We start from the raw sequence: 24,676 nt of genomic DNA, 5'->3' as shown, positions 1-24,676 counted from the left end.
ACACTTAGAGAATTAGACATTCAAACATAGAGCTGGGCATTGTGGCTCATGCTTATAATCCCAACACTGGGGGAGGGGGTGGGTGGGAAGAGACTGAGTTAGGATTGTCTGAACTTAAGGTCAGCCTGAGCTAGAGTGAGACCCTACCTCATAAACAAAGAACAACAACAGCAACAAACATAAGAAGTATTTAGATATGACCAGCTAAGAATCTCTTCATGACACATAACAAGAGTTAAGATACTAACACTACAAAGAAACAATATTGAATACTGTCCAAGGGAAAAAATGTCAACTTACATACAGAATCAGAAACAACAGAATAAATACCACCAGTATGTTCATCAGCAATCCTAACAGCCAGGAAGTCACAGAATAAGACCTCAAGCACTGAAAGTAAATGCTATACTCAGTGAAATTATTAAAACTTGCGGGCTGGAGAGATGGCTTAGCGGTTAAGGAGCATACCTGCAAAGTCCAAGGATCCAGGTTCGATTCTCCAGGTCCCAGGTAAGCCAGATGCAGATGGTGGCACATGTGTCTGGAGTTCGTTTGCAGTGGCTAGAGGCCCTGGTGTGCCCATCCTCTCCCCCCAATAAATAAAAATAAAATCTTAAAAAAAAAAAAAAGAAAATAAAAAAGGAAAATCTTTTTGGATTTCCAGCCACCTGGCTGGAGGAGTTGTCACTGTGTGGTCCAGCCGTAAGGTGTTTTGGTGGATTTGACATCCCAAGCTAAAGATATGCAAATGCCTGAGTTCCTCCTGGAGTTCTACAGCTTGCTGTGTGGTTTTGCTTTTGATTTCTCTTTGTGTGGTCCTTTAAGAGGGGGCCAATTTCTTCTACCATTATGGAACTTTCCCTGGATCTGTAAGCTTCAATAAATATCCCTTCCTCAACTGTGTTGGGTTTGTTAGTTCATCTCAAGGAACCTGAAGCTGTCTACTACATGCATGTTTAAGTTAATCCCAACTTGCCTATTGCAAATAGGAGAATCCTAAATCTCAGGGGCCAGCTTAATCTGACCTTCCTGGCTACAAACCACAGAGAGACCCTGTCACAAATAAGATGCAATGAAAATGAGAGGACTAGCATCTTGAGGTCATCCTGTCATCTCTTCCACATGTGGCCTATGGTTATGCATGTGACTATACACATAAAAAATAAATCATGACAAAAGATAGTTTATTACACAAATGATGCTGGCATAACTAGTATCTATCATCAGAAGAAATTAGATCTGTATCTCTAATGTGTACAAAAATCAATTCAGAATGGATCAAATATCTTAATTTTAAACCTTTAACACTAAAGCTGCTAAGAGAAAAACATAGGGAAAACACTTGAAGATATTTCTGACAAGAACCCCAACAGCATAGGAAATAGCCCCAAGAATTGACAAATAGGATCCTATGAAATTAAGAAGCTTCTGTACAATGAAGTAAACTATCAGTAGACAGACATCCATGGGATGGGAGAAAATCTTTGCCATCCATACTTCAGATAGAAGTATAATATCTAAAACACATAAGGAGGGCTGGACAGATGGCTTAGTGGTTAAGGCACTTGCCTGCGAAGCCTAAGGATCCATGTTCAACTCTCCAGATCCCACATAAGCCAGATGCATAGGCAAGTGCAAGGTTAACACATGCCCACTAGGTGGCGCAAGCATCTGGTGTTCAATTGCAGTGGCTGAGGCCCTGGCATTCCAGTTCTCTCTCTCTGTTTCTAAAATAAAAAAAAGATTGAAATACATAAAGAATGCCAGGCGTGGTGGCACACACCTTTAATCCCAGCACTCAGGAGGCCAAGATAGGAGGATTGCCAAGAGTTCAAGGTCACCGTGAGACTACATAGTGAGTTCCAGGTCAGCCTAGGCTATAGTGAAACTCTACCTAAGAAAACTAAAACAAACAAACAAACAAACAAAAGTACAAAAATTAAACATAAAAAACCCCAAAATAGCTGGGGAGAAGAATGCTTGCTGCTTAAGTACCAGAAACTCAGAATACCAAGTTTGATTCCACAAAATCCACAAAAAAACTGGGCTTGGCCATATATATTTGTAAGTCCAGTTCATAGCAGTGGGGACCAGAGAATCACTGAGGTTCACTGACAGACAGAAGCTTAAGGATGAGGGAGAGACCTTATCTCAAGGACATATGCAAATAAGTGATAAGAGAAGAACACCTGATAATCTCCTTTGGCCTCTGCATGCATGCATGCACAGTGAGCATGCACAAGTACATATACACATGCACATACCATGCACACATGTAAAAACAACAACATGAAAAACAAAATTGCTGAGCTGAGATGGCTCAGTGGTTATAGGTGCTTGCTTTCCAAGTGTGATGTCCTGGGTTAGATTTTCCGGTACCCATGTAAAGGCAGATGAATAAAATGGGACACCCAGAGTTTGCTTGCAGTGGCAAGAGGCCCTGGCATGTCCATTCTCTCTCTGTCCTTGCAAATAAATAAATAAAATATTTAAAAACCCTGCCAATTAATAAATGGTCAATGAGTTGAACACTTTTCAAAAGAAAACACAAATGGCTTTAATAAAGCCTGCCATGCCAGCTCCCAGCTTTTTTACATGGGGCTTGGGGAATAGAAAGTAGGCACTCAGACTTGAGTGGCAAGGGTTTTATCCACTGAACCACTGCCACTAGTACATGTTCTCACCAACTATATTTTAATAGCTGTAATTTTAGTTACAGAGTTTATTTGAGAAAATGGCAAAATATATAAGCTAGAAAGAGTAGCAAGGGATCATGAAGGACCTTGGGAATCATGCGGACTTCAGAAACAAATCTTGTAAGAGCTATAAAGAAAATGCATGAGTAGAATTATGTTTTGGTGAGATTAATCTGGTAATTATGTAAAAGATGGAATAGAAAGCAAAGCTGGAATTAAGTATTCTAATAAGATGGCTATAAATATGAGATGATGTGAGGAGTCCTCGAGACAAAAACAGAAATTTACATGGATATGAAATTTACAAAAACAACAGTAATATTAACCAAGGAGAAAAACAGCAAGTCTTTGAGGAAGAGAAGTGAGAACAACAAATGTAGTTTGACAATGATGAATAATATGACTACCAAAGGAGAAAGAGTATTTAATGGTGATTCCAGAAACCACTTCTAGAATCAACAGTTCTAAGTAAAGTAAAATAAGGTAAGAATAGGAAACACACACACACACACACACACACACACACACACACACACACACACACCATGAACAAACCCGGTAACAGAAGGAACACAGAGCAGCTACAATGTGACAAAGTTTACGAGAGTACCAATAAATCATATTATGCCACTAGTATACCGTTTACCTTAAGGAAAAGCTGAGCTAATCACAATATTTTGTGAGTTTCTATATAATTACTGTCTTTAAACAACAAGACTAGTAAAGACAAAATTCAGTGTAATGTGTTAAGTCTTTTAGGACAGGTATAAAAGAATTACAGGAAAAAAGTATAATAGTCTCGTGACTATTTATTTATTTTAAAAAGTTCTTAAGATGCAGTTATATTTGAGTTTAGCTTGAAGGACAAGAAACAGATCAAAAGTGATAGCTGAATATGAAGAGAAAATTTTAGTTAAAGTAACATAGATAAAGAGATTAAAAGAGCCCACCAACTATAAGGTGAATATCAAGTATAGTATTCAAAGTCTATGCTGGGAAGTAGTAAGAGATGAGAACACAGAGATTGATAAATGTACATTTATGTAGCCTGAGCAATTCCTTTCCTTCATTTCCTTTTCTGTCTTCCTCCTTCTCTCCCTTTTGTTGAGATGGGGTCTTGCTATGCTGTCTAGACTGGTCTGTCCTTCTGCTTCAGCCTCCCATATGCTGTGCAAAAGTAATGCACCACTACACCTGGCTAGGAATAACAGTAAGAGAGGACAGCAATAAAGGACATTACTGACACAACTCAGTCATACATGAAGAATGATGAATATATGAAAAAAGAAAACTGTATCAGGAATGACTCAGGGGGCCTGGGGAGATGACTCAGCTGTTAATAGCACTTGTTTGCAAAGCCTGCTGGGTAGAGTTCAATTCTCTAATATCCATGTAAAGCCAGACACAAAAAGTGGTGCATGGACCTGGCATTTGATTGCAGTGGCAAGATATGCTGGAGTGCTCTCTCACACATTCACATGCACACTAATAAAAAGAGTGACAAGTTTTTGACATGATATGCAAAAGTTAATGCCTTGATACTTAAAGTGTGTTCAATGCCAGGAGCAATGGCATTAATTAAAGCTTGTTAGAAACAAGAAATACCTAAGGGATCATTTCTGTAGTTCATTATTAGAAATAAGGAACTCCAGACCTTGAGCCAGTTGTTTTGATTCAGCACCTGCACTTAACAAGATGCTCAGGTAGTTCACATATACTAAAATATGAGAAGCACTACACTGAAGTCTCATACAAATATTCAAGGCATTTACTAAACACTTCAAATTGTCAGGAAAAATAGGAATTGTGCTTATTTATTTACTTTTTGGTTTTTGAGGTAGGGTTTCATTTTTGCCGAGGCTGATCTGAAATTCACTTTGTAGTCTCATGGTAGCCTCAAACTCACAGCGATCCTCTACCTCTGCCTCCCAAGAGCTGGGATTAAAGGTGTGTGCCACCATGCCCAGCTGTATGCTTACTTTTTATAGCTCCCAAAGAACAAACCAAGAACCAGTTGGTAAAAGCTAAAGAATTCAACAAAGAACCACTTCCCCCTTTTATTGAGAGAATGGGCACTCCAGGGTCTCTAGCCACTGCAAACAAGCTCCAGACACATGCATCTGGCTTTACATGGATACTAGGGAATTGAACCTGGGTCCTTAGGCTTTGCAGGCAAGCACCTTAACCACTAAGCAATCTCTCCAGCCCCAGAAAACAACTTTATCAGAACCAAAACTGTCCAACACCAGAAACAACTGTTACCACAAAATTTTAAGCAAAGGTAGGATGATTACTTGTTAGGAATGGTATAGGTATTCAAAAGGAAAATACTCCATATCTGCAAACAAATGAAGTAACTTAAAGCAGTACCTGTACAAGGCTTGCTTCTTATTCCCTGAGCCTTCTGAGATTTTGGAGGAATGGGGAATTGAGGGATACTTCTATTGCATAAAGGTGCTGCTAAAGGCATATGAAGGACCTACAGGGGAAAAAGTCATTAATTATGCTATATTTAGAAAACTTCCACAAACTATTTTCAGCTCATAAATGTTACCTGCTGAGAAGGAGAGGAAAAGGTATTTCCATTCTGTCCAACTACAGATACAGGGATCATTCCCACCATTCCTTGGAGAACAGGCTGGACTGGAGAGGCAATTATGATGGCAGAACCTAAAAAACAATTCTCATTAAAATCAAGTTTCCTATGAAATCTCTTTGTATATGGCATCCATTAAGTGCTTTGAAATAAGTTCCATGACTCACCCTTCCTTCCTGATAATCTATTGTCCTTCAAAATAACTGATTTAAGAATCAGGATGATAGTAAAGGTTAATCTGAAGGTGCTATGTAAATTTGTGTATTTACTCATATATAGTTACATATTTGTTGTTGGCACTGGTTATAAAGCCCAGTAAGACAGTTCACAGGGTGACAGTGACTCCCTTTCCCCCAAAATAAGCTAAGGGAAAAACAATGTCCTTGAGCCTATAAGGGTGTGTGTGTGGGGGGAGGGAGGGGGTGGTGCTGTTTTTTTTTTTTTCTTCCTTATCTCTTTTCTCCTAAAACCTAACTGCAGTGATGGGATAAGATTAGGTACCTATACTGCTAAACACTTACCTGCAACAGATTAAAGGCATGCACCACCATGCCTGGCAAGTAAAAATAACTTTAAAAAGGGTACAGTCGTTTTGTTCAAAAAACTCAATAAAAAAAGAAAAGCTGGTCTTGGTGGTGCACGCCTTTAATCCCAGCACTTGGGAGACAGAGGCAGGAGGATCGCTGTGAGTTCAAGGGCACCCTGAAACTACATAGTGAATTCCAGGTCAGCCTGGATCATAGTGAGACCCTACCTTGAAAAACCAAAATGACAACAACAAAACATGAAGAAAAAAAATGTCCTAATGGTGCCAATAAAATGGAGTATTATGTCATATTTATTGAACAGAATATTATCTGGGAAAATAATTACGACAGTATAATGCATTTACATTAATTAATTTTATACTAGTAATAAAAGACTCCAGTTATTATTTTTTTCCCCCGAGGTAGGGTCTCACTCTGGCCCAGGCTGACCTGGAATTCACTGTGTAGTCTCAGGCTGGCCTCAAACTCACAACAATCCTCTTACCTCTGCCTCCCGAGTGCTGGAATTAAAGGCATATGCCACCATGCCCGGCTTGACTCCAATTTTTTTAAAAAAGATTTTTAGGTGCTTAAAACTTATGGCATAGCATCTTGCTTTTCCTTATCTCTTCTTTCTTAAGTTTCTTTTTCCTAAAAATCTGACAAGATGTGATTAAGATCACATGACACAGCCGGGAATGGTGGTACACACCTTTAATCCCAACACTTAATTTCCATAAATGATCCCTATCAGGGCCACCAGGTGTGCTTTCCTATTTCTGGGAACTCTTGGGCAGAAGGATCTACCTTCTTTCTTTCTCTTAACCTCCATTTGTGTGGCTGTGAACATCTAGCATCCTGACTCCTTAATTACAGTTCAATCAGTGCTGAGAAAAGCTCTGTCACTCTCAAAGACACCTTGAATTCCCAACTCACTAGGGTCACAATCTATGTAGGTGCTTTATCACGGACCCACAGCTCCAGCTCATCTCCAGTAAGCTTTTCTTCCTTTCTTTCCCTCTCTTCCTTCCCAGCTCTAATATGTTTTTAGTTACCTTGTGAGAAGTTTGGTGACACCGCTTGGTTGACAGCAAATACACTGTTAGACCTTGGTGGTGTCTGTAACTGTGGTGGAAGAGATGGCGCAGTCATAGGTGCAGAGTTTCCAGGCAACACCACCACATTAGACTGACTGACAGCTGTTCCCAATGCTGCTGGATCAGTCACACAAGTAGCTATCAGAATGTTACTTGAACTGCCAAAAGTTGTGCTCGTGGCCGGCATCAACTGTATGTATCCTCCATCCTTGGAAACACATGGTGTAACACTGGCTGAAAAAGCAACACTATCTTCTTTCGGAGCGTTGTTGATTACAGGGTCTTCAGGTTTGAGCACTAAAAGACTCTGCTCCATTGAGGCTGAATCCCCTACTTCAACAGATACAATAGCACCTGCATTTTCTTCTGAAGATAGGCATTTAACTAGTTCGGCATTCTTGGCAGGAGATTTAGGAGATGACAGAATTATTGTTGGCAAGTTTTCTCCACTGATACTAGATACAGCACTGTTAAGTTCCGCATCTGAGGAAACAAATGGATCATCACTAATGATAATTTTGAGAGAGACAATACTTGATGCATCTATCTCTGTTGGGTTGTTACTAGGTTTATTATCAGCATTTTGGGATGCAGGAGAACCTTCCACTGAACCAGACTCTACTGGAAGAGAGTGATTAAGATTTACTGGGTTACCTTCTGGAGTCATCAGTGCAACTTCTTCACAGCTATCAGTTCCATCTAAAGAGAGGAAAACAGTATCTCCACCTTCTTTTTCAGAGGATGAAGGCTCTTGTGAATCCAAAATGACTTTCTCAGACTTACATGGCTCAGTTTTGTTTTCTGTATGACTTAGCTCAATAGATGTTGAATCATTAGATGGCTGTTTAACTGAAGACCTTGAGTCTTCAAGATGAATTTCCACTTGATTCGATACATTCAAATCTAAACTTTCAACAGTCACAGGTAATGTTTTACTTTGAATTGAAGAATCACTGTGGCAGTCTGGTAGTTGTGCTGCAACTGATGATACATTATTAATTTCAACTTTACTGTTATGGATTTCACTAGAATCTGGTAACTTGGAACCATGGGTGTTTGTTGTATTTCTTACTGTATTGTTAGAATTTTCACAAAATTGACTTTTAGATGACTTTTCAGCTAATGAAGTATTTTGGGACAAAATTTGAGAACTTTTCCCAGAGACAATCAAGTTTTCATTGTTAGTTTCACCACTGAGTGTCACAAATGAAGTAACTGGCATATCAGGCTGATTAGGCTGTAACTGAGACTCAGTTAACTGAGACTCACTGAGTATATTTGGAGACACAGAATTCTTTTCAATATCCATAGCTATTTCAGTTTCAGAGGGCATCTGACTGGCATATAATTCAGCACAATGTTGACTACATTCAGCACCAGAGTGTCCTCTCTGGTTAAAGTTATTCAAATTAGACACAGACTCAAAGGGTATGTCAAGATTACACTTGTGTTCAGTAGATACAACTGTTTTAAAGGTCTTTTTCTGGATGTCAGAGCTTATCTGGGAAAAATTTTCCTGGGATTCCTGTCTAAGTGCATCATGGTTGTTGTTCTTCAAATCACTTAATACATCTTCATTTTCATAGGATGTACAAAATGGGGGCTGACCAGATTGTCCACCTGCAAAATACCAGTATGATGGAGAGATGAGTACATTTAGCTTCCAAAGTAGTCACTGTTACTCTATAAACTATTTCTCCAAGGACTATTCTATAGCATACCAGCAAATTAAGTGTGATGCACTGTAATTTCCCGCTATTTATATAAAAATATAATTTTTCTTCAATTACCAGTGCCTTTGTAAACAAATGTCAAATTATTTTCTGAGTACTTGGAAAACAAGAGGGCACAAAGGAGAAAAAAGTTCAGAGGTTTAAGAACATCTTTTATTTACTAGTAGGTCAGAAAACTGGCTCCAAATGGTAGTGGCAAGGTGTTGTTTTATTATGTTGATGTTTGGGATATTTCTGAGACAGGATAGCATCATGTAGCCCAGGATGACCTCGAACCTGCAGTGATTCTATAGCTTTAGATTCCTAAATGCTGGGATTATAGATTTGAGCCATGACACCTGGTTGCACTGACTTTTCACTTCTGTCATTTCTGTTGACATTATTTCACTTGATAAATCCTTAAAGGCAAAAAGAAGTCCAAGATCATTTTGCATGAGAATTATTTGATTTCTGTGTGGACACTCCTCCCGTTATGTTTGTATGGGTGTACCAGCAAGGGTCACTTTCCACTGCAAACCAGACAGTTGCACCACTCTGCATGTGGCTTCTGTGGCTGGCTTGGGAATTAAATCAGGGCTGGCAGGCTTTGCAAGCAAGCACTTTTACCTGCTAAGCCATACACACAAACTCTTGTGTATATAGCTTTTGTTTTTTCTTTTTTTGAGGTAGGGTTTCACTCTAGTCCAGGGTGACCTAGAATTCACTATGTTGTCTCAGGGTGGCCTTGAACTCACAGTGACCCTCCCACCTATGCCTCCTGAGTGCTAGGATTAAAAGTGTGAACCACCATGCCCAGCTTGTGTGTATAATTTTTGATATACAGTAATTATTTACTGGGAAGACTGAACATTATGCATAGTTCTGGAATACAAAGATGAGTGACTCAGTCTCTGAACTTGGCAAGATTAACAGAGCAGGGAAGCAGGTATGGAACAGTGAAAATTTTAACAGTATAGGAAAAAAGGTACTTTCTTCCTTGTGGGAAGAAAAATTGTTATAAAGGAGGTACTCTGTGGGGTGTTTTTGACAAATCCAAGTATGATAAATGGAGTGATAAAGTGTTTCAGGAAACATCACAGCACCAATACATTGAGTTTTAAAGCATTCATTATTTAGAACAAAAAACATCAATTTGAATAATGGGGGAAATTATGTGTAGGCCACATAAATTCAAGGGAAGTGATCTTTTTATTTTTGCTGCACTAAAAATTAACTAAAGGTAAGGTGCAGGTCATGGGAGTAGTCTGTAATTCTTAGCACAAACTGTTTTCTATTTATTTAATTATTTTAAAATCTTATTTGAGAGGGAGAGGGAAAGAGAGAGGGGTAGATAGAATGGGGGTGCCAGGCCCTCTAGCCACTACAAATGAACTCCAGATAACCTTGTTGTGCCATCTTGTGCATCTGGCTTATGTGGGTACTGGGGAGCCAAACCTAGGTCCTTGGGCTTGGGCTTCATAGTCAAATGCCTTAACTACTAAGCCAGCCATCTCTCCAAGCCCCCCCACCAAGTGGTTTCTTTATTTTTAAAAAATTTATTTATTTATTTGAGAGAAAGAGAGGAGAGAGAGAGAACGGGGGGGGGGGGGAGGGAAGAAATGAGCACACCAGGGCCTCCAGCTGCTGCAAAAATTCCATATGCATGTGCCACCCTGTCCATCTGGCTTACATGGGTCCTGGGGAATTGAACTGTGGTCCTTTGGCTTTGCAGGAAAGTGCCTTAACTGCAAAGCCATTTCTCCACCCCCTTTTTTATTTTTAATATATTTTATTCATTCATTTATTTATTTGAGAGAGAGAACAAGAAAGAGAGAATGGGCACACCAGGGCCTCCAGCCATGGCAAATGAACTCCAGATGCATACGCCCCCTTGTGCATCTGGCTTATGTGGGTCCTGGAGAGTCAAACTGGGATCCTTTGGCTTTGCAGGCAAATGCCTTAACTGCTAAGCTATCTCTCCAGCTTCCCAAAGTGGTTTCTTAATGAAGTGGCAATTCAAAGAAAATAGAAGTTCAAGCTTGATTTTGTTATGTAAAGCTCAAGTGAAGCATAATCATCTAGACACACACATGTCTGACTGCACTAATCTGGGTGTTAGGGGTCAAATTCAGGTTTTTATGCTTGCATGGGAAGCAAGTTACCCACTGAGTAATATGCTCAGTGCCAAATGTGAAAAACGGGAAGTTACTGGCTTTTTTTGGGGGGGGGGGGTTGAGGTAGGGGTTTGCTCAAGCCAAGGCTGACCTGGTATTCGCTATGTAGTCTCAGGGTGGCCTTGAACTCATGGCAATCCACCTCCTCTGCCTCCCAAGTGCTGGGATTAAAGGCCTGCATCACCATACCCAGCTCTAGCTTTTCTGATTTAATATGATGGGTGGGAAGAGGTAATAAAACTTAAATTGGTAAATAAAGAGGATCAGATGTGGCTTATAAATTGACTGAAATGTAAGCAGCATTAAGAAGCCTGTGTGTGTGTGCAGTGTATGTGCTAATGTGGCACCTGCCAGCCTTGATTTTCCTTTGATGGAGTCTCTTGATTCCAGAGCCTGCCTTCTGTGAACCCGCAAGATTCTTCAGCTCTGCTCCCTACAAGACCGAGGTTATTGGTGTGCACGGCCATGCCCAATTGTTTATGTGGGTTCTGGAGGTTTGAACCCAAGTGGTCTCAAACCGTCATGTTTGCATAGAAAGCACACTTAATTTCTGAACCATCTCTGTAGCCCAAGGAATCAAATTTAAGAAGAACTGAGAAGACAGGATGATGGTTATCTCTGGAGAACAGAGATGCAGGAAAAGACTGGATAGATATTTAGAGGTTTTATTTTTTTGTGATTGTAGATGTGTCCCCCTCTTTTTTACTTGAGAGATTATATGGATATTTCCTTGATCTGACAGTTTGGATTTCATAATCCAGGCAGTGATGAACACTTTCATTACATCCTTCTGTGTATGTGTCACATTTTACAGTGAGATGTTAAACATACTATGCTGAATACCTCATATTACATATGAACCTTACAGGTTAGCCATTAGAATTGCCTTAATGAGATTAGTTTATCATGGACCTGTCTAACTAAGCAACATGGTTGTGTATTAAAAGTTCACTTTTTAATGAAGTACTAAAGATTTAGGAACAATTGTTGGATTTTTTGTTTTGTTTTGTTTTGTTTTGTTGTTGTTTTGAGGTAGGCTCTCACTGTAGCTCAGGCTGACCTGAAATCCACTATGTAGTCTCAGGCTGGCCTTGAGCTCACAGTGATTCTCCTACCCCAGCCTGCTGAATTAAAGGTGTGGGCCACCACACTCTGGCAAAAACTGTAGCTATAAAAATGACCTATGTAACATGAACAACTTCTAACTTAGACCCTCTTTTTTTTCTTCTTTTCAATTTTGAGACTAACATTAACATCTTAATTAATAATGTTAATAAAATTAAATTCTTACCAGATTCTTGTATTTCAAAAGAACTTTTAATTGCAAGATTAGGTTCTTCTGCTAAAACTGTATTAGGATTGCTTTCTATATGCTGACTAGAAATGCTTTGAGATATATTTTTATTATTCTTTGTTTTACCTGTTAAAGAGAGAACAAGAAAATAATTAAATAAGCAAAATGAAAACAAACATGAAGCCGGGTGTGGTGGTACACACCTTTAAAATCCCAGCACTTTGGAGACAGAGGCAGGAGGACTTCCATGAATTCAAGGCCGTCCTGAGAATACAGAGTGGATTCCAGGTCAGCCTGGGCTAGAATGAAACCCTACCTGAAACCCCGCCCCCCCCAAGCAAGCAAACAAACAAACAACTCAAGAAAAAAAGACAATAAACAAAAAACCCAAACAAATATGAATTAATACTGGCATGTTCAAACAAATGCTAAACTTTGGTTTTAAGCTTTGTTTGTTGTGAGGCAGGTTTAGGGCTTTACTATGTTGTTTTAGGTTGGTCTTGAATCCCATATCAGCCTCTAGAACACCAAAACAATGGACATGTGTTTACAGCACCTGGCCAGAACAGGTATTTCTTTTTTCTTTCTTTCAATGTTTTTTTTTTTGAGTTAGGGTTCCACACTAGCCCAGGCTGTCCTGGAGCTTACTATGTATTCTCAGGGTGGCCTCGAACTCACAGGAGATCCTCCTATCTCTGCCTCCCCAGAGCTGTGACTAAAAGTGTCCAAGACCACACCTGACTTAGAACAGCTGTTTCTCAAAGTTAAGCCTTTATAAGAATCTACTGGAGGATAATAATTTTCACATTTAATGAGTTCTCTACATGCTTAGGTGACTACATTTTGAAAATGATTGAATGAGATCATAGGACAGAAAGCAAAGCTGAGTACCTGGTATTATTCAAATATATCTATGTGTACTGACCTCAACACAGTCCATGCTGACTAGCCAAAATATCCCCCAAAAACAACAACAAAAAAAATTTTTCATTTTTATGAAAACAAAGACAACACTCTTATCCCATGGCCACACTTAAGTCTTCTAAGTGATGTTGCTTTATTTTGGGTAAATTAAATAAGATACTGTAGAAAATTTTTCCTAAGTTCCTTGAATATATTGTCTACTTACCATAGTCGAAGAGATCAAAAAGTGCCTGAAATGCTGGGTCTGATTCTGTCTGTTCTAATATATCTTGTATTGCTTCTTCAGACATATGAATTTCATTCTGAAAAATAAGAATGAAGGGTTGATTCCAACTGGATATGGTTTAAAAAATTATTTATTTATTTGAGGGAGGGAAGAAGAAACAGGGAGAATGGATGCACCATGGCCTCCAGCCACTGCAAACAAACTCCAGACAAGTCCCTTTGTGCATGTGGCTTATGTGGATCCTGGGGAATTGAACAGGGGTCCTTAGGCTTCACAGGCAAACACCTTAACCACCAAGCTATTTCCTCAGTCCCTATTTTTTTTTTTTCCTTCTTCTTCAAGTTAGGATATCACTCTAGCCCAGGCTGATCTAGAATTCACTATATATTCTCAGGGTGGCCTTGAACTCATGGTGATCCTTCTACCTCTGCCTCCTGAGTGCTGGGATTAAAGGCGTGAGCCACCACGCCCGGCTTGAATATGGTTTAATAACAGAAAAATTATCAGCATTCTTGCCGATTCAGATTTTTGACTTTTTAAAATTTTTATTTATTTATTTATTTATTTGAGAGTGACAGACACAGAGAAAGACAGATAGAGGGAGAGAGAGAATGGGCGTGCCAGGGCTTCCAGCCTCTGCAAACGAACTCCAGACGCATGCGCCCCCTCGTGCATCTGGCTAACGTGGGACCTGGGGAACCGAGCCTCGAACCAGGGTCCTTAGGCTTCACAGGCAAGTGCTTAACCGCTAAGCCATCTCTCCAGCCGTAGATTTTTGACTTTTTATTTCCTAAGATTGTTTTCCCCCGATTATAACAGTGTGCTTATTTAAAAGAAAAGTGGGCGCTGGAGGGATGGCTTAGCAGTTAAGGTGTTTGCCTGCAGAGCAAAAGGACACAGGTTTGATTCCCCAGGACCCACAGTAACCAGATGCACACATCTGAGTTCATTTGCAGTGGCTGGAGGCCCTGGTGCACCCATTCATTTTCTCTCTCTCTCTCTCTCTCTCTCTCTCTCTCTCTCTCTCTCTCTCTCTGTCAAATAAAAATATTAAGAGAAAGGTGGGTGTGGTGGTTTGATTCAGTGTCCCCCATAAACTTAGGTGTTCTGAATGTTAGCTTCCCAGCTGATGGAGATTTGGGAATTAATGCCTCCTGGAGGCAGTGTATTGTTGGGGGGGGCAGCTTATGGGTGTTTCCCCATGCCAATGTTTGGCACACTATCCTGCTGCTATTGTCCACTTGATGTTGGCCAGGGGGTGATGCCCACTCTCTGCTCATACCATTGTTTTCCCTGCCATCATGGGGCTTTCACCACCCCACCAAACCTGTAAGCCAAAATAAACCTAATTTTTTTCCCATAATCTGCTCTTGGTTGGGTGATTTCTAGCAGCAATGTGGACCTGACTGCAACAGTGGCACAGTGGCTCATGCCTTTAATCCCAGCACTCAGGAGGCTGAGGTAGAAAGAAGGCTGTGAGCTTGAGGTCAGTCTGTGCTAAGAGTAAGTTCTAGGTCAGCCTGGTCTAAAGTGAGACTGTGTCTCAAAAAGCAACAACAGAACCCCCCCCCCAAAAAAAAAAACCTCAAACATACAAGAAAATAAAGACTTTTGACTAAAATGGTGGATTAGAAGCTGCCTTGGTGTGAAGCAGTGAATGAGAAGAGTTAGGATAACAAAGATTATATTTCTGTGATAGTTTGAATGTGACAGCTTAAAATGTATGGCCCCACAGACTCAGGTATTTTATTAAAACCGAGTTTGCAACTTCAGCCCCTAGCAGGCAGATTCCTGCTAGAGGGGGCATGTCAAGGGGGCAAATCTGAATTCCAGCCCAGAGGTATGTGGAGAGTAGTTTTGAGTTCTGGTGTTCTTGCTTGTCGATTTTTGCTTGCTGCATTTCCTTTTTCTCTGTTTGGATGTATAGAAAGTAAGTAGCTTCTTCTGTTACTGAGGGAACTGCCTATGGATCTATAAGCCTGAAACAAACTCCTTCCTCCTCTAAACTGGGTCTGGTTGGATGTTCATCCCTAGCAATGTGGAGCTGACTATGACAAGCTCCAAAGAGGACTGGAAAAGCATGTGGAACGACAAATAGGTGATAGAACAGCTGAAAAGTATAAACACACCAAAGGGTGATACAGCAAAAAGGAGTAAGTCACACAGCTCTGGTAGCCTGGATAGCGGCAGGGAAGGGAAACAGAAACCTCATGATAAAGGTTAGCCAGATGGCAGGAACGAGAAACAGGAGGGCAGTTCTACCCACAGGACATACCCAGTTTTACAAGTCTCAAATCCACTTAGAGGTTTCGGTAAAAGAGTTAACTCCTCCACTTTAGTAGGCTAATAGTGGAGAAGTGATTCATTTTGTCACTTCCCATGTCTTGGAGGGCTATGGGTATCATTTTGAAAGGGGTTCTATGAAGACTATATTCTGGGGGCCTAAAAACAAGGGACAACCACTAATCAGGGGCCCATGGAGTCACCCTGCCTTAGCCCAAGGATGATCAGTTATCTATCTATAGGTGGTAGTTGTGAAGATGGTAAAGTCTGTCTGCAGAACTGCTGAAAAATTTAGGCAGTTTGGCTTGTACCGTGAAAAGTAGTGCTGCACTAGGTGAACAGGTGAGGTTATCACCTGAGAATAACTGCAGAGTCTAACAGCCCTGATACACTAGGTAGATCAACCTCTGGAACCACCTATCTGCCATGATGCTTGCTGCTAGAGGTATTGAGAAGGTGGAAACCACAGCAGACTATACCACATCTGCAGCCTCAAACGTCCAGCAGGGCCTTTAATGCTCAGTGGGTTTTCAAAGTACAGTGGCTGGTCTACCTGAAGAGATCTCAGTGCTGCTTGCTTCCCTCACTCCCAAAAGACTCAGGAGAAATGAACTAACAAGAAAAATTAGCTACCCTGGGTATATGAACTGGAGGGTCTTGTGAGTGGGAGAGCTGAGCCAACCAAAAGTTCCCAAAGCAGAAAAGGTACTAATATGAATGCAGCTCTACTAGACATGTAATAATTGTCCAATATAGACTAGGATCAGCCTAAATCACAAGAAATACAAGAGTCCCCAATAGGCCCCACCCCACACTACTGCCCTGTATACTCCAATTTTAGGTCCATAAAGAAGCTGCCCACAGCTTAACTTTTCCCTTTCTGTTTCCTTTGTTTAACTATGCTTTAGTAGTATGTTGACCTTATTTTTTTCTAAAAAAAAAAAAAGCTTTCATATCTACTTATTTATTTGATTTTTTGAGGTAGGGTCTCACTCTAGCCAAAGCTGACCTGGAATTTATTTACTATGTAGTTTAGGTTGGCTTTGAACTCATAGTGACCCTTCCCAAGTGCTGGGATTAAAGATGTACACAACCTTTATATTTAATTCTAGTTCTTATATTTATCTGATTTTGTTTATGAAACATTTCAGTACTGGGTAATATATATATTTTTTTCCTAAATCATTTGCTCTTTTTCAGAACAGTCTTCTCCATTCTTTTTTGGTCATTGTGGCCCATGCATGCCTATACTCACACATCATATACCAACACATAGAATACAAAAAAATTAGGCACCTAAAACTATTCATCTATTCAATAAATGGTGAATTGCAGTAATCAGATATTCTCAAAAGAAGAAATACAAGTGACCATTGATAAAAATGTTCAACATTCTTAGCCCTCAGGGAAATATGTTAAATCTGACAGTTGGTTGGATTTTCCATTCTTAAATAAACTGTATTTTGAGCCTGTAATTTGTTGTTTTCTGATTGTGGTGGTTTGAATAGAATAGGTGGTCCCCAATATATTCAGTTGTTTGTAGTTTGCATCTGCTGGCTATCTGGCTGGAGGCAATGTCGCTGGGTGGATCTTAAGTTGTGGTGGTAGGTTTCAAATTTCAATCTAAAGATATGCAAAAGTGTGCCTAGCAGGAGTTCCTGAAGTGTGCTGTGTGGCTTCTGGCTTTTAGGCTTGTACTTCTTTCTCTCTTCTTGGACCTGTGAAGGCAGGCCTTCCCCTGGATCTGTAAGCTTCAATAAATCCCTTCCTCCATAACCATACCAGGTCTGGAAGTTCATCCCAGTGAACCTGAAGCTGTCTGCTACACTGATTTATAGTATAGTGCGTTTGAAGGGTCTCACTTGGTCACAAGCTGACTTGGAACCCTCTACAGAACAGAAATCTTAGCCTCCCAGTTGATAGGATTAAGGGTGCGAGGAAACACATCCTTAGGGACTGTGATTTTGTTAGAGGATCTTGTTGTCATAGTACTCACTCTTGCACAAATACTCTGTGCTATTTTTCACTGAATGTGCACATTGTTTAAATTTTGTTTTGTTTTTTAATTTTGTTAGGTTTTCCGAGGTAGGGCCTCACTCTAGCCCAGGCTGACCTGGAATTCACTATGTAGTCTCAGGGAAGCCTCAAACTCAGGGTGATCCTCCTACCTGTGCCTCCCAAGTGCTGGGATTAGAGGTATGTGCCACCACACCTGGCTAGTTAAATTTTATTTTATTTTTATTTTTTAGGTTTTTCAAGGTAGGGTCTTACTCTAGCCCAGGCTGACCTGGAATTCACTATGGAGTCTCAGGGTGGCAATCCTCCTACCTCTGCCTCCTGAGTGCTGGGATTAAAGGTGTGTGCCATCACGCCCGGCTACTAGTTAAATTTTAAATTTGCCTATATTTTATTCCACTCAGCCTACTTGAATACTCTCATAGCAGGCAAACCCAATATTTAGGGTCACTTTTACTCTGATAGTCTTAAGAGCCACAACTAGCATCTTACACTCTGAAGATACATAACATCAGATTGATTGATACATCTAATAATACTGCAGATAATTAGAAAACCCAAGCATTAAATTAATCCAAGATGCAAAAATCTCGACACGATAAAAAAGAACAACAACAACAAAAAAGACAATGTAAATCCACCAAAAAGTATTAATGCATCATAAATGACTGATTTAGAGGAAATGCCTGAGAAAGATTTCAAAAGAATGATTACAAATATGTTCAAATAAATCAAAAAAAGGAAATCAAAGGAATCAAAGATGACACAGGAAACCAATTTAATGAAATAAGGAGGTCAATACAAGACATAAATATGGAAACAGAAATAATAAAGAAACATCAACCAGAAATACTAGCAATAACAGTCAGTGAAATAAAAAAAACTCTGTAGAAAATCTCACCAGCAGAATGAATGAAGGAGAGAACAGAATATCTAAACTAGAAGACCATGTGGCAGATCTAATACAGTCCAACAGAGAAAGACAAACTACTAGGAAAGTATAAATGAGAATTTTAAGATATTTGTGATACTACGAAAAGATCAAACATGCCAAACAGACAAAACCTGGAAAGAACCTCTCCTTGTCATATTATAATTAAACTACCAAACATACAAAGCAAGGAAAATATGTTGAAAACAGAGAGAAAAATCAAGTTACGTACAAAAGCAAGCCCATCAGGACCACAGTAGATTAGGCAACATAACTTTAAAAGCCAGAAGGGCTTCGAATGATGTATACCAAGTTCTGAAAGATAACAACTGTCAACCAAGGTTACTTTAACCTGCAAAGCTATTCATCCAAATACAGAGAAATAAGGATATTCCACAACAAAAGCAGGCTAAAGGAATATTTGAAGACAAAAAAAAAGAAAAAAGAAAAAAGAACCCAGCTCTACAGAATATACTTGGAAAGGATCCTCCATGCTGAAGAGAAGGAAAAACACACATGTAAGGAACCCGGAAAAAACAAATACTCAAATACTAGTTAATACAAGAGAGCAAAGGTAAAACTGGAAGAACTATAAAACATTAAAAAAAGGCAAAAATAAATACACACCTTTTAATAATTACTCAATATCAACAGCCACAATGCCCCAACCAAAAGACATAGGTTTGCAGAGTGGGATAAAAGCAGGATCCTTTATAAAAAAAAAGCAGGATTTTTCAATTTGTTGCCTCCAAGAAACTCACCTTTCTACAATGAATTATGATGGGAAAATGGTATTTCAAGCAAATGGGCCTAGAAAACAAGCAGGGGTTGCTATCCTAATATCTGTCCAACATTAGTTAGGAAAGATAAGGAAGGTCATTTTATATTAATTAAAGGCACACTCCAACACAAGACATTACAAACCTAAACATATATTCACGTAACATGGAGGCTCCGAACTTCATCAAACAAACACTATTAAAATTGAAGTCACAGATAAACATCAAACGCAGTTGTAGGGGTGACTTTAACATCCCACTCTCATCAATTTACAGGTCATTCTGGCAAAAACAAACAAACAAACAAACAAACACAGAGATGCATCTGGATTAAATGAGGTCATAAAGGGCTAGAGGAATGACTTAGTGGTTAAGGCACTTGCATGCAAAGCCAAAGGACCCAGGTTCAATTTCCCAGGACCCATGTTAGCCAGAAGCACAAGGGGCACATGCGTGTGGAGTTCGTTTGTGATAACTAGAGGCCTTGGTTTGCATTCTCTCTCTCTCTCCCTTTCTTTGCCAAACAAATAAATAAATAAGTAAATAATAAAAATATTTAAATGAGGTCATAAAAGAAATGGACCTAACAGATATATATAGCACATTTCACCCAAATGCTGCAGAATACACATTCTTTTCATCAGCACAAGGAAGATTCCCTAAAATAGACCATTTATTAGGAAGCAAAGCTAATCTTAACAAATACTGGAAAAGTGAAATTATTCCTTGCACTCTGTCTTATCAAAATGGGATCAACCTACAAATCAACAGCAAGAAAAGATATAGAGCATGCACAAAATCATGGAAATGAAATAATACACTATACTAAATGATGAATGGATCAATGAAGAAATCAAAAAATACATAGAGCCAAATGACAATGAGTACACAACATACCAAAACCTTTGGGACACAATGAAGGCAGTCCTAAGAATGAAATTTATAGCTTCAAGTGTCTATATTAAGAAATTAGAGCTGGGCATGGTAGCACATTACTTTAATCCCAGCACTTGGGAGGCAGAGGTAAGAGGATCGCCGACAGTTTGAAGCCACTGTGAGACTACACAGTGCATTCCAGGTCAGCCTGAGCTAGCGTGAGACCCTACCTCAGAAAACAAACAAACAAAAAAAAAAAGCCACAAGTAAACAACTACTTAATGCTTCACCTTATGGCCTTGGAAAAAGAAGAACAAGGCAAACTGAAAATCAGTAGGTCAGAAGAAATAATAAAGATTAGGGCAGAAATTAATGAAATAGACCCCCCCCCAAAATCCAAAGAATCAATGAAATAAAGAGTTGGTTCTTTGAGAGGATAAATAAAATTGATAAACCTTTAGGCAAATCTGACCAAAAGAAAGACAAAAGAGACACAAATTAATAAAATTAGAGATGAAAAAGGTACCACCACTATAGATATCAGAGAAATGTAGAAAACAATAGGGATATATGATAAGAACATGTACTCCACTAAGTTTGAAAATCTGAAAAAATAAATTGGAAGATGTCCTTGATATATATGACCTACCTAAATTAAATGAAGATGAGATTAACCACTTAAACAGACCTATAACAAGTATGGAGATCTGAACAGTTATCAAAAATCTCCCAACTAAAAAAAGTCCAGGCTCAGATGGATTCACCAGTGAATCTTACCAGACCTTCATAAAAGAACACCAATGCTTCTTAAACTTTTCCATGAAATAGAAAAGGAAGGAATCCTACCAAACACCCTCTACATGCCAGCATTACCATGATGCCAAAACCAGACAAAGATAGAACAAAAAAAGAAAATTACAGACAAATCTCCTTCATGAACATAGATGCAAAAGTTCTCAACAAAATATTGGCAAACAGAATACAAGAATCTATCAGAAAGTTCATTCACTCCAACCAAGGAGGCTTTATCTCAGAGCTGCATGGATGGTTCAACATATACAAACTGATAAACGTAATACATTATATAAATGGACTGAAGGACAAAAATCACATGATCATCTCATTAGATGCTGAAAAAGCAGTTGACAAAACCCAACATTCCTTCATGATAAAAGTCCTACAGAGACTGGGATTAGAAGGAACACATCTCACCATAATAAAGGCTATTTATGACAAGCCTACAGACAACATAATACTAAATGATGAAAAACCTGAAGCTTTTCCACTAAAATCAGGAACAAGACAAGGGGGTCCACTGTCCCACTATTATTTAATACAGTACTGCAAGTCTTAGCCATAGCAAGAGGCACATATAAAAGGGATTTAAAAAATTGGAAAGGGAGAGTTCAAGTTATCATCATTTTTGCAGATGACATGATTGTATAAATAAAGGACCCTAAAGACTCTACCAGCAAACTGTTAGAGCTGGTAAACATCTATAGCGATTTAGCAGGATACAAAATAAACACAGAAATCAGTAGCCTTCCTATGTGCTAACAACAAACACACAGAGGATGAAATCAGATAATCACTCCCATTCACAAATGCATCAAAAAAAGAAAAAAAAAAAAGTACCTTGGAATAACCTAACCAAGGAAGTGAAGGATCTTTACAATGAAAACTTTAAAATACTGAAGGGAGAAACTGCAGAAGACACTAGGAAATGGAAGGACATCCTTGTTCTTGGATCAAAAAAATCAATATTGTGAAAATGGCAATCTTACAGACAGCAATCTACACATTTAATGCAATCCTCATCAAAATTCCAATGGCATTCTTCATGGAAGTAGAAAAAAAATCCAAAAATTCATTTGGAAGCACAAAACCCTCAAATATCTAAAACAGTTTTGAGCAACAAAAATAATGCTTGTGGTAATACCATACCTGATTTTAACCTATATTACAGAGCCATAGTAACAAAATCAGCACGGTACTGGCATAAAAACACATGTAGATCAATGGAACAGAACAGAGGACCCAGATATAAACTCAGGTAGCCATAGCCACCTGATCTTTGACAAAAATGCCAAAAATACTCATTGGAGAAAAGACAGCCTCTTCAGCAACTGGTGCTGGGAAAAATGGATATTATCTGTAGAAGGATGAAAATAGATCCTTATGTCTCTCCATGCACAACAATTAAGTTCAAATGGATCAAAGACCTTAATATTAGAGCTGAAACTCTGAAACTGCTACAGGAAAATGTAGGGAAAAGCCTTCAACATGTTGGTATTGCACAAACTTTCTCAATATAACTCTAATTGCTCAGGAAATAAAACCACAGATCAACCTCTGAGACCTCCTGAAATTTCAAAGCTTTTGTACAGCAAAGGACACTGTGAATAAAGAGGCAACCTACAGAATTGGAGAAAATCTTTGCTAGCTAATCATCTGGTAGAGGATTAATACCTAAGATATACAAAGAACTCAAAAAGTTAAATCGTAAGACAAGAAAACAACCTAATTAAAAAAATTGTCTATGGGACTAAATAGAGTTCTCCAAACAAGAAACACAGATGGGATATAAACATCTAAAAAAAAGTTCTACATTGTTAGTCATTGGGGAAATACAGATCAAAAATTACACTGAGATTCCATCTCACTCCTGTCAGATTGATACCATCATGAAAACAAATGACCAGGGTTTCTTCTAACTTATAGAGATCCTCCTACCTCTGCTTCCCAAATGCTGGGATTAAAGGCGTATGCCACCACGCTGGGTTCAACCCCTACTTTTAACTATGTCAATATACCCACATCCACACATATCAACCCATACCGGAAGTCCCAGAAGTTCATCAATTGAAGTCTCCGGCTCTGTTGGGTTGTTATCTGCTTGCTTAGTAGGCACTTGAGCAATACTGTTATCACTATAAAACAGAAAGAAAAATCTTGAGCATAGCTATGTAATTAAACAAAAACATTTAGGCATTTTTAAAAAAGTATTTATGAAAGAGAAAGAGAGAGAGGGAGGGAGGGAGGGAGGGAGGGAGGGAGGGAATGGGCACGTCAGGGCCTCCATCCACTGCAAATGAACTCCAGATGCAGTGCCTTCTTGTGCATCTGGCTTACATGGGTCCTAGGGAGTCGAACGGGATCCTTTGGCTTTGCAGGCAAATGCCTTAAGTGCTAAGCCATTTCTCCAGCCCAACATTTAGGAATTTTAAAAACAGAACTTACGCAGTCAAAAATTTGTTAATGTTTTCTGCTAGCTTTTCTTGAAGAGATTTGTTGCTTAATATTTTTTCTCGTGCATTTTCAATAACCATTTGCTGAAAAAAAAGTCAAGATTAGTAAAATGATATAAAACACAATTACATTATTGATCAAAAACCAAATCAATTGAAAATCCAATAATCTGAACCTGGATTAGTGGTGGATTTCTCTAGTTCTAGCTACCTGGGCAGCTGAGGAAGGAGAACCACTTGAGCCTGTAAGTTGGAGGTTAGCCTTGGTAAGGTAGCATGATCCCATCTTCAAACAATGAAAGAAGTGCTGGGTGTGGTGGTGCATGCCTTTAATCCCAGCACTCGGGAGGCAGAGGTAGGAAGATCGCCGAGAGTTCAAGGCTACCCTGAGACTACATAGTGAGTTCCAGGACAGCCTGGCCTAGAGTGAGACCCTACTTCAGAAAACCAAAAAAACTCCCCCAAAAAACAAAAACAATGAAAGAAGAAATCAAATAGCAGCTGGATAGTCTTTTTTTGTTGAGGTAGGATCTCACTCTAGGCCAGGCTGACCTACTAGAATGCACTCTTTTCTCAGGGTGGCCTTGAACTCATGGCGATCCTCCTGCCTCTGCCTCCAGTGCTGGGATTAAAGGTGTGTACAGGCATGCCTGGCTCTCTTGATATTTAGTATTTGAACATAGCATTTTACAATTTGGAAGCATTTTCACAGACCTTTCAGTAACTCTTTCTCCACGGCTTGGAGAATGCAGGTTTATACTTTTCAGCTTACCATACAATGTTTTTAATAATCTAACCTTGATAAAATGCCCAATTATATAGCATGATCCAGCATTTAAAGGATTTGCTTGCATAAAGTGCAAGTTTTTTTGTTTTCTATATTATTTTTATTTATTTGAGAGAGAGACAATGGATGTGCCAGGGCCGCCAGCCACTGTAAATGAACTACAGAGGCGTGCGACCCCTTGTGCATCTAGCTAATGTGGGTCCTGGGGAATTGAACCTGGGTCCTTTGGCTTTGCATGCAAATGTGTTAACCGCTAAGCCATACCTCCAGCCTTATTTTGTTTTTTTGAGGTAGGGCCTTACTCTAGCACAGGCTGACCTGGAATTCACTATGTAGTCTCAGGCTGGCCTCAAACTCATGAAGGTCCTCCTATCTCTGCTTCTTCTTCTTTTTTTTTTTTTGTTATTTTTTACTTATTTAAGAGCGACAGACAGACAGAGAAAGATGCAGATAGAGAGAGAGAGAATGGGTGCTCCAGGGCCTCCAGCCACTGCAAATGAACTCCAGATG

The 24,676-nt window shown here is 39.3% G+C and overlaps 1 protein-coding gene across 3 annotated transcripts in view; it reads right to left on the bottom strand.

Annotated features, from left to right (window-relative positions):
* The window catches only part of LOC101594731 (protein NPAT), a 61,974-nt gene that overhangs the window by 7,673 nt on the left and 29,625 nt on the right, over nucleotides 1-24,676 (bottom strand). For 2 of the 3 annotated variants that reach the window (XM_045145439.1, XM_045145438.1), the window contains 7 exons: nucleotides 23,372-23,463; nucleotides 22,971-23,061; nucleotides 13,226-13,322; nucleotides 12,094-12,222; nucleotides 6,875-8,536; nucleotides 5,251-5,366; nucleotides 5,067-5,175 (listed from right to left, as the gene is read on the bottom strand). In XM_045145439.1, coding sequence (XP_045001374.1) covers nucleotides 5,067-5,175; nucleotides 5,251-5,366; nucleotides 6,875-8,536; nucleotides 12,094-12,222; nucleotides 13,226-13,322; nucleotides 22,971-23,061; nucleotides 23,372-23,463 — 2,296 coding nt within the window. The remainder of the gene's footprint in view (nucleotides 1-5,066; nucleotides 5,176-5,250; nucleotides 5,367-6,874; nucleotides 8,537-12,093; nucleotides 12,223-13,225; nucleotides 13,323-22,970; nucleotides 23,062-23,371; nucleotides 23,464-24,676) is intronic. The other variant, XM_045145440.1, reaches the window with a different exon arrangement.

This window comes from Jaculus jaculus, chromosome 3, assembly GCF_020740685.1.
Source record: "Jaculus jaculus isolate mJacJac1 chromosome 3, mJacJac1.mat.Y.cur, whole genome shotgun sequence".
Taxonomy (NCBI): Eukaryota; Metazoa; Chordata; class Mammalia; order Rodentia; family Dipodidae; genus Jaculus; species Jaculus jaculus.
This window is presented reverse-complemented; position numbering and strand designations above follow the sequence as displayed.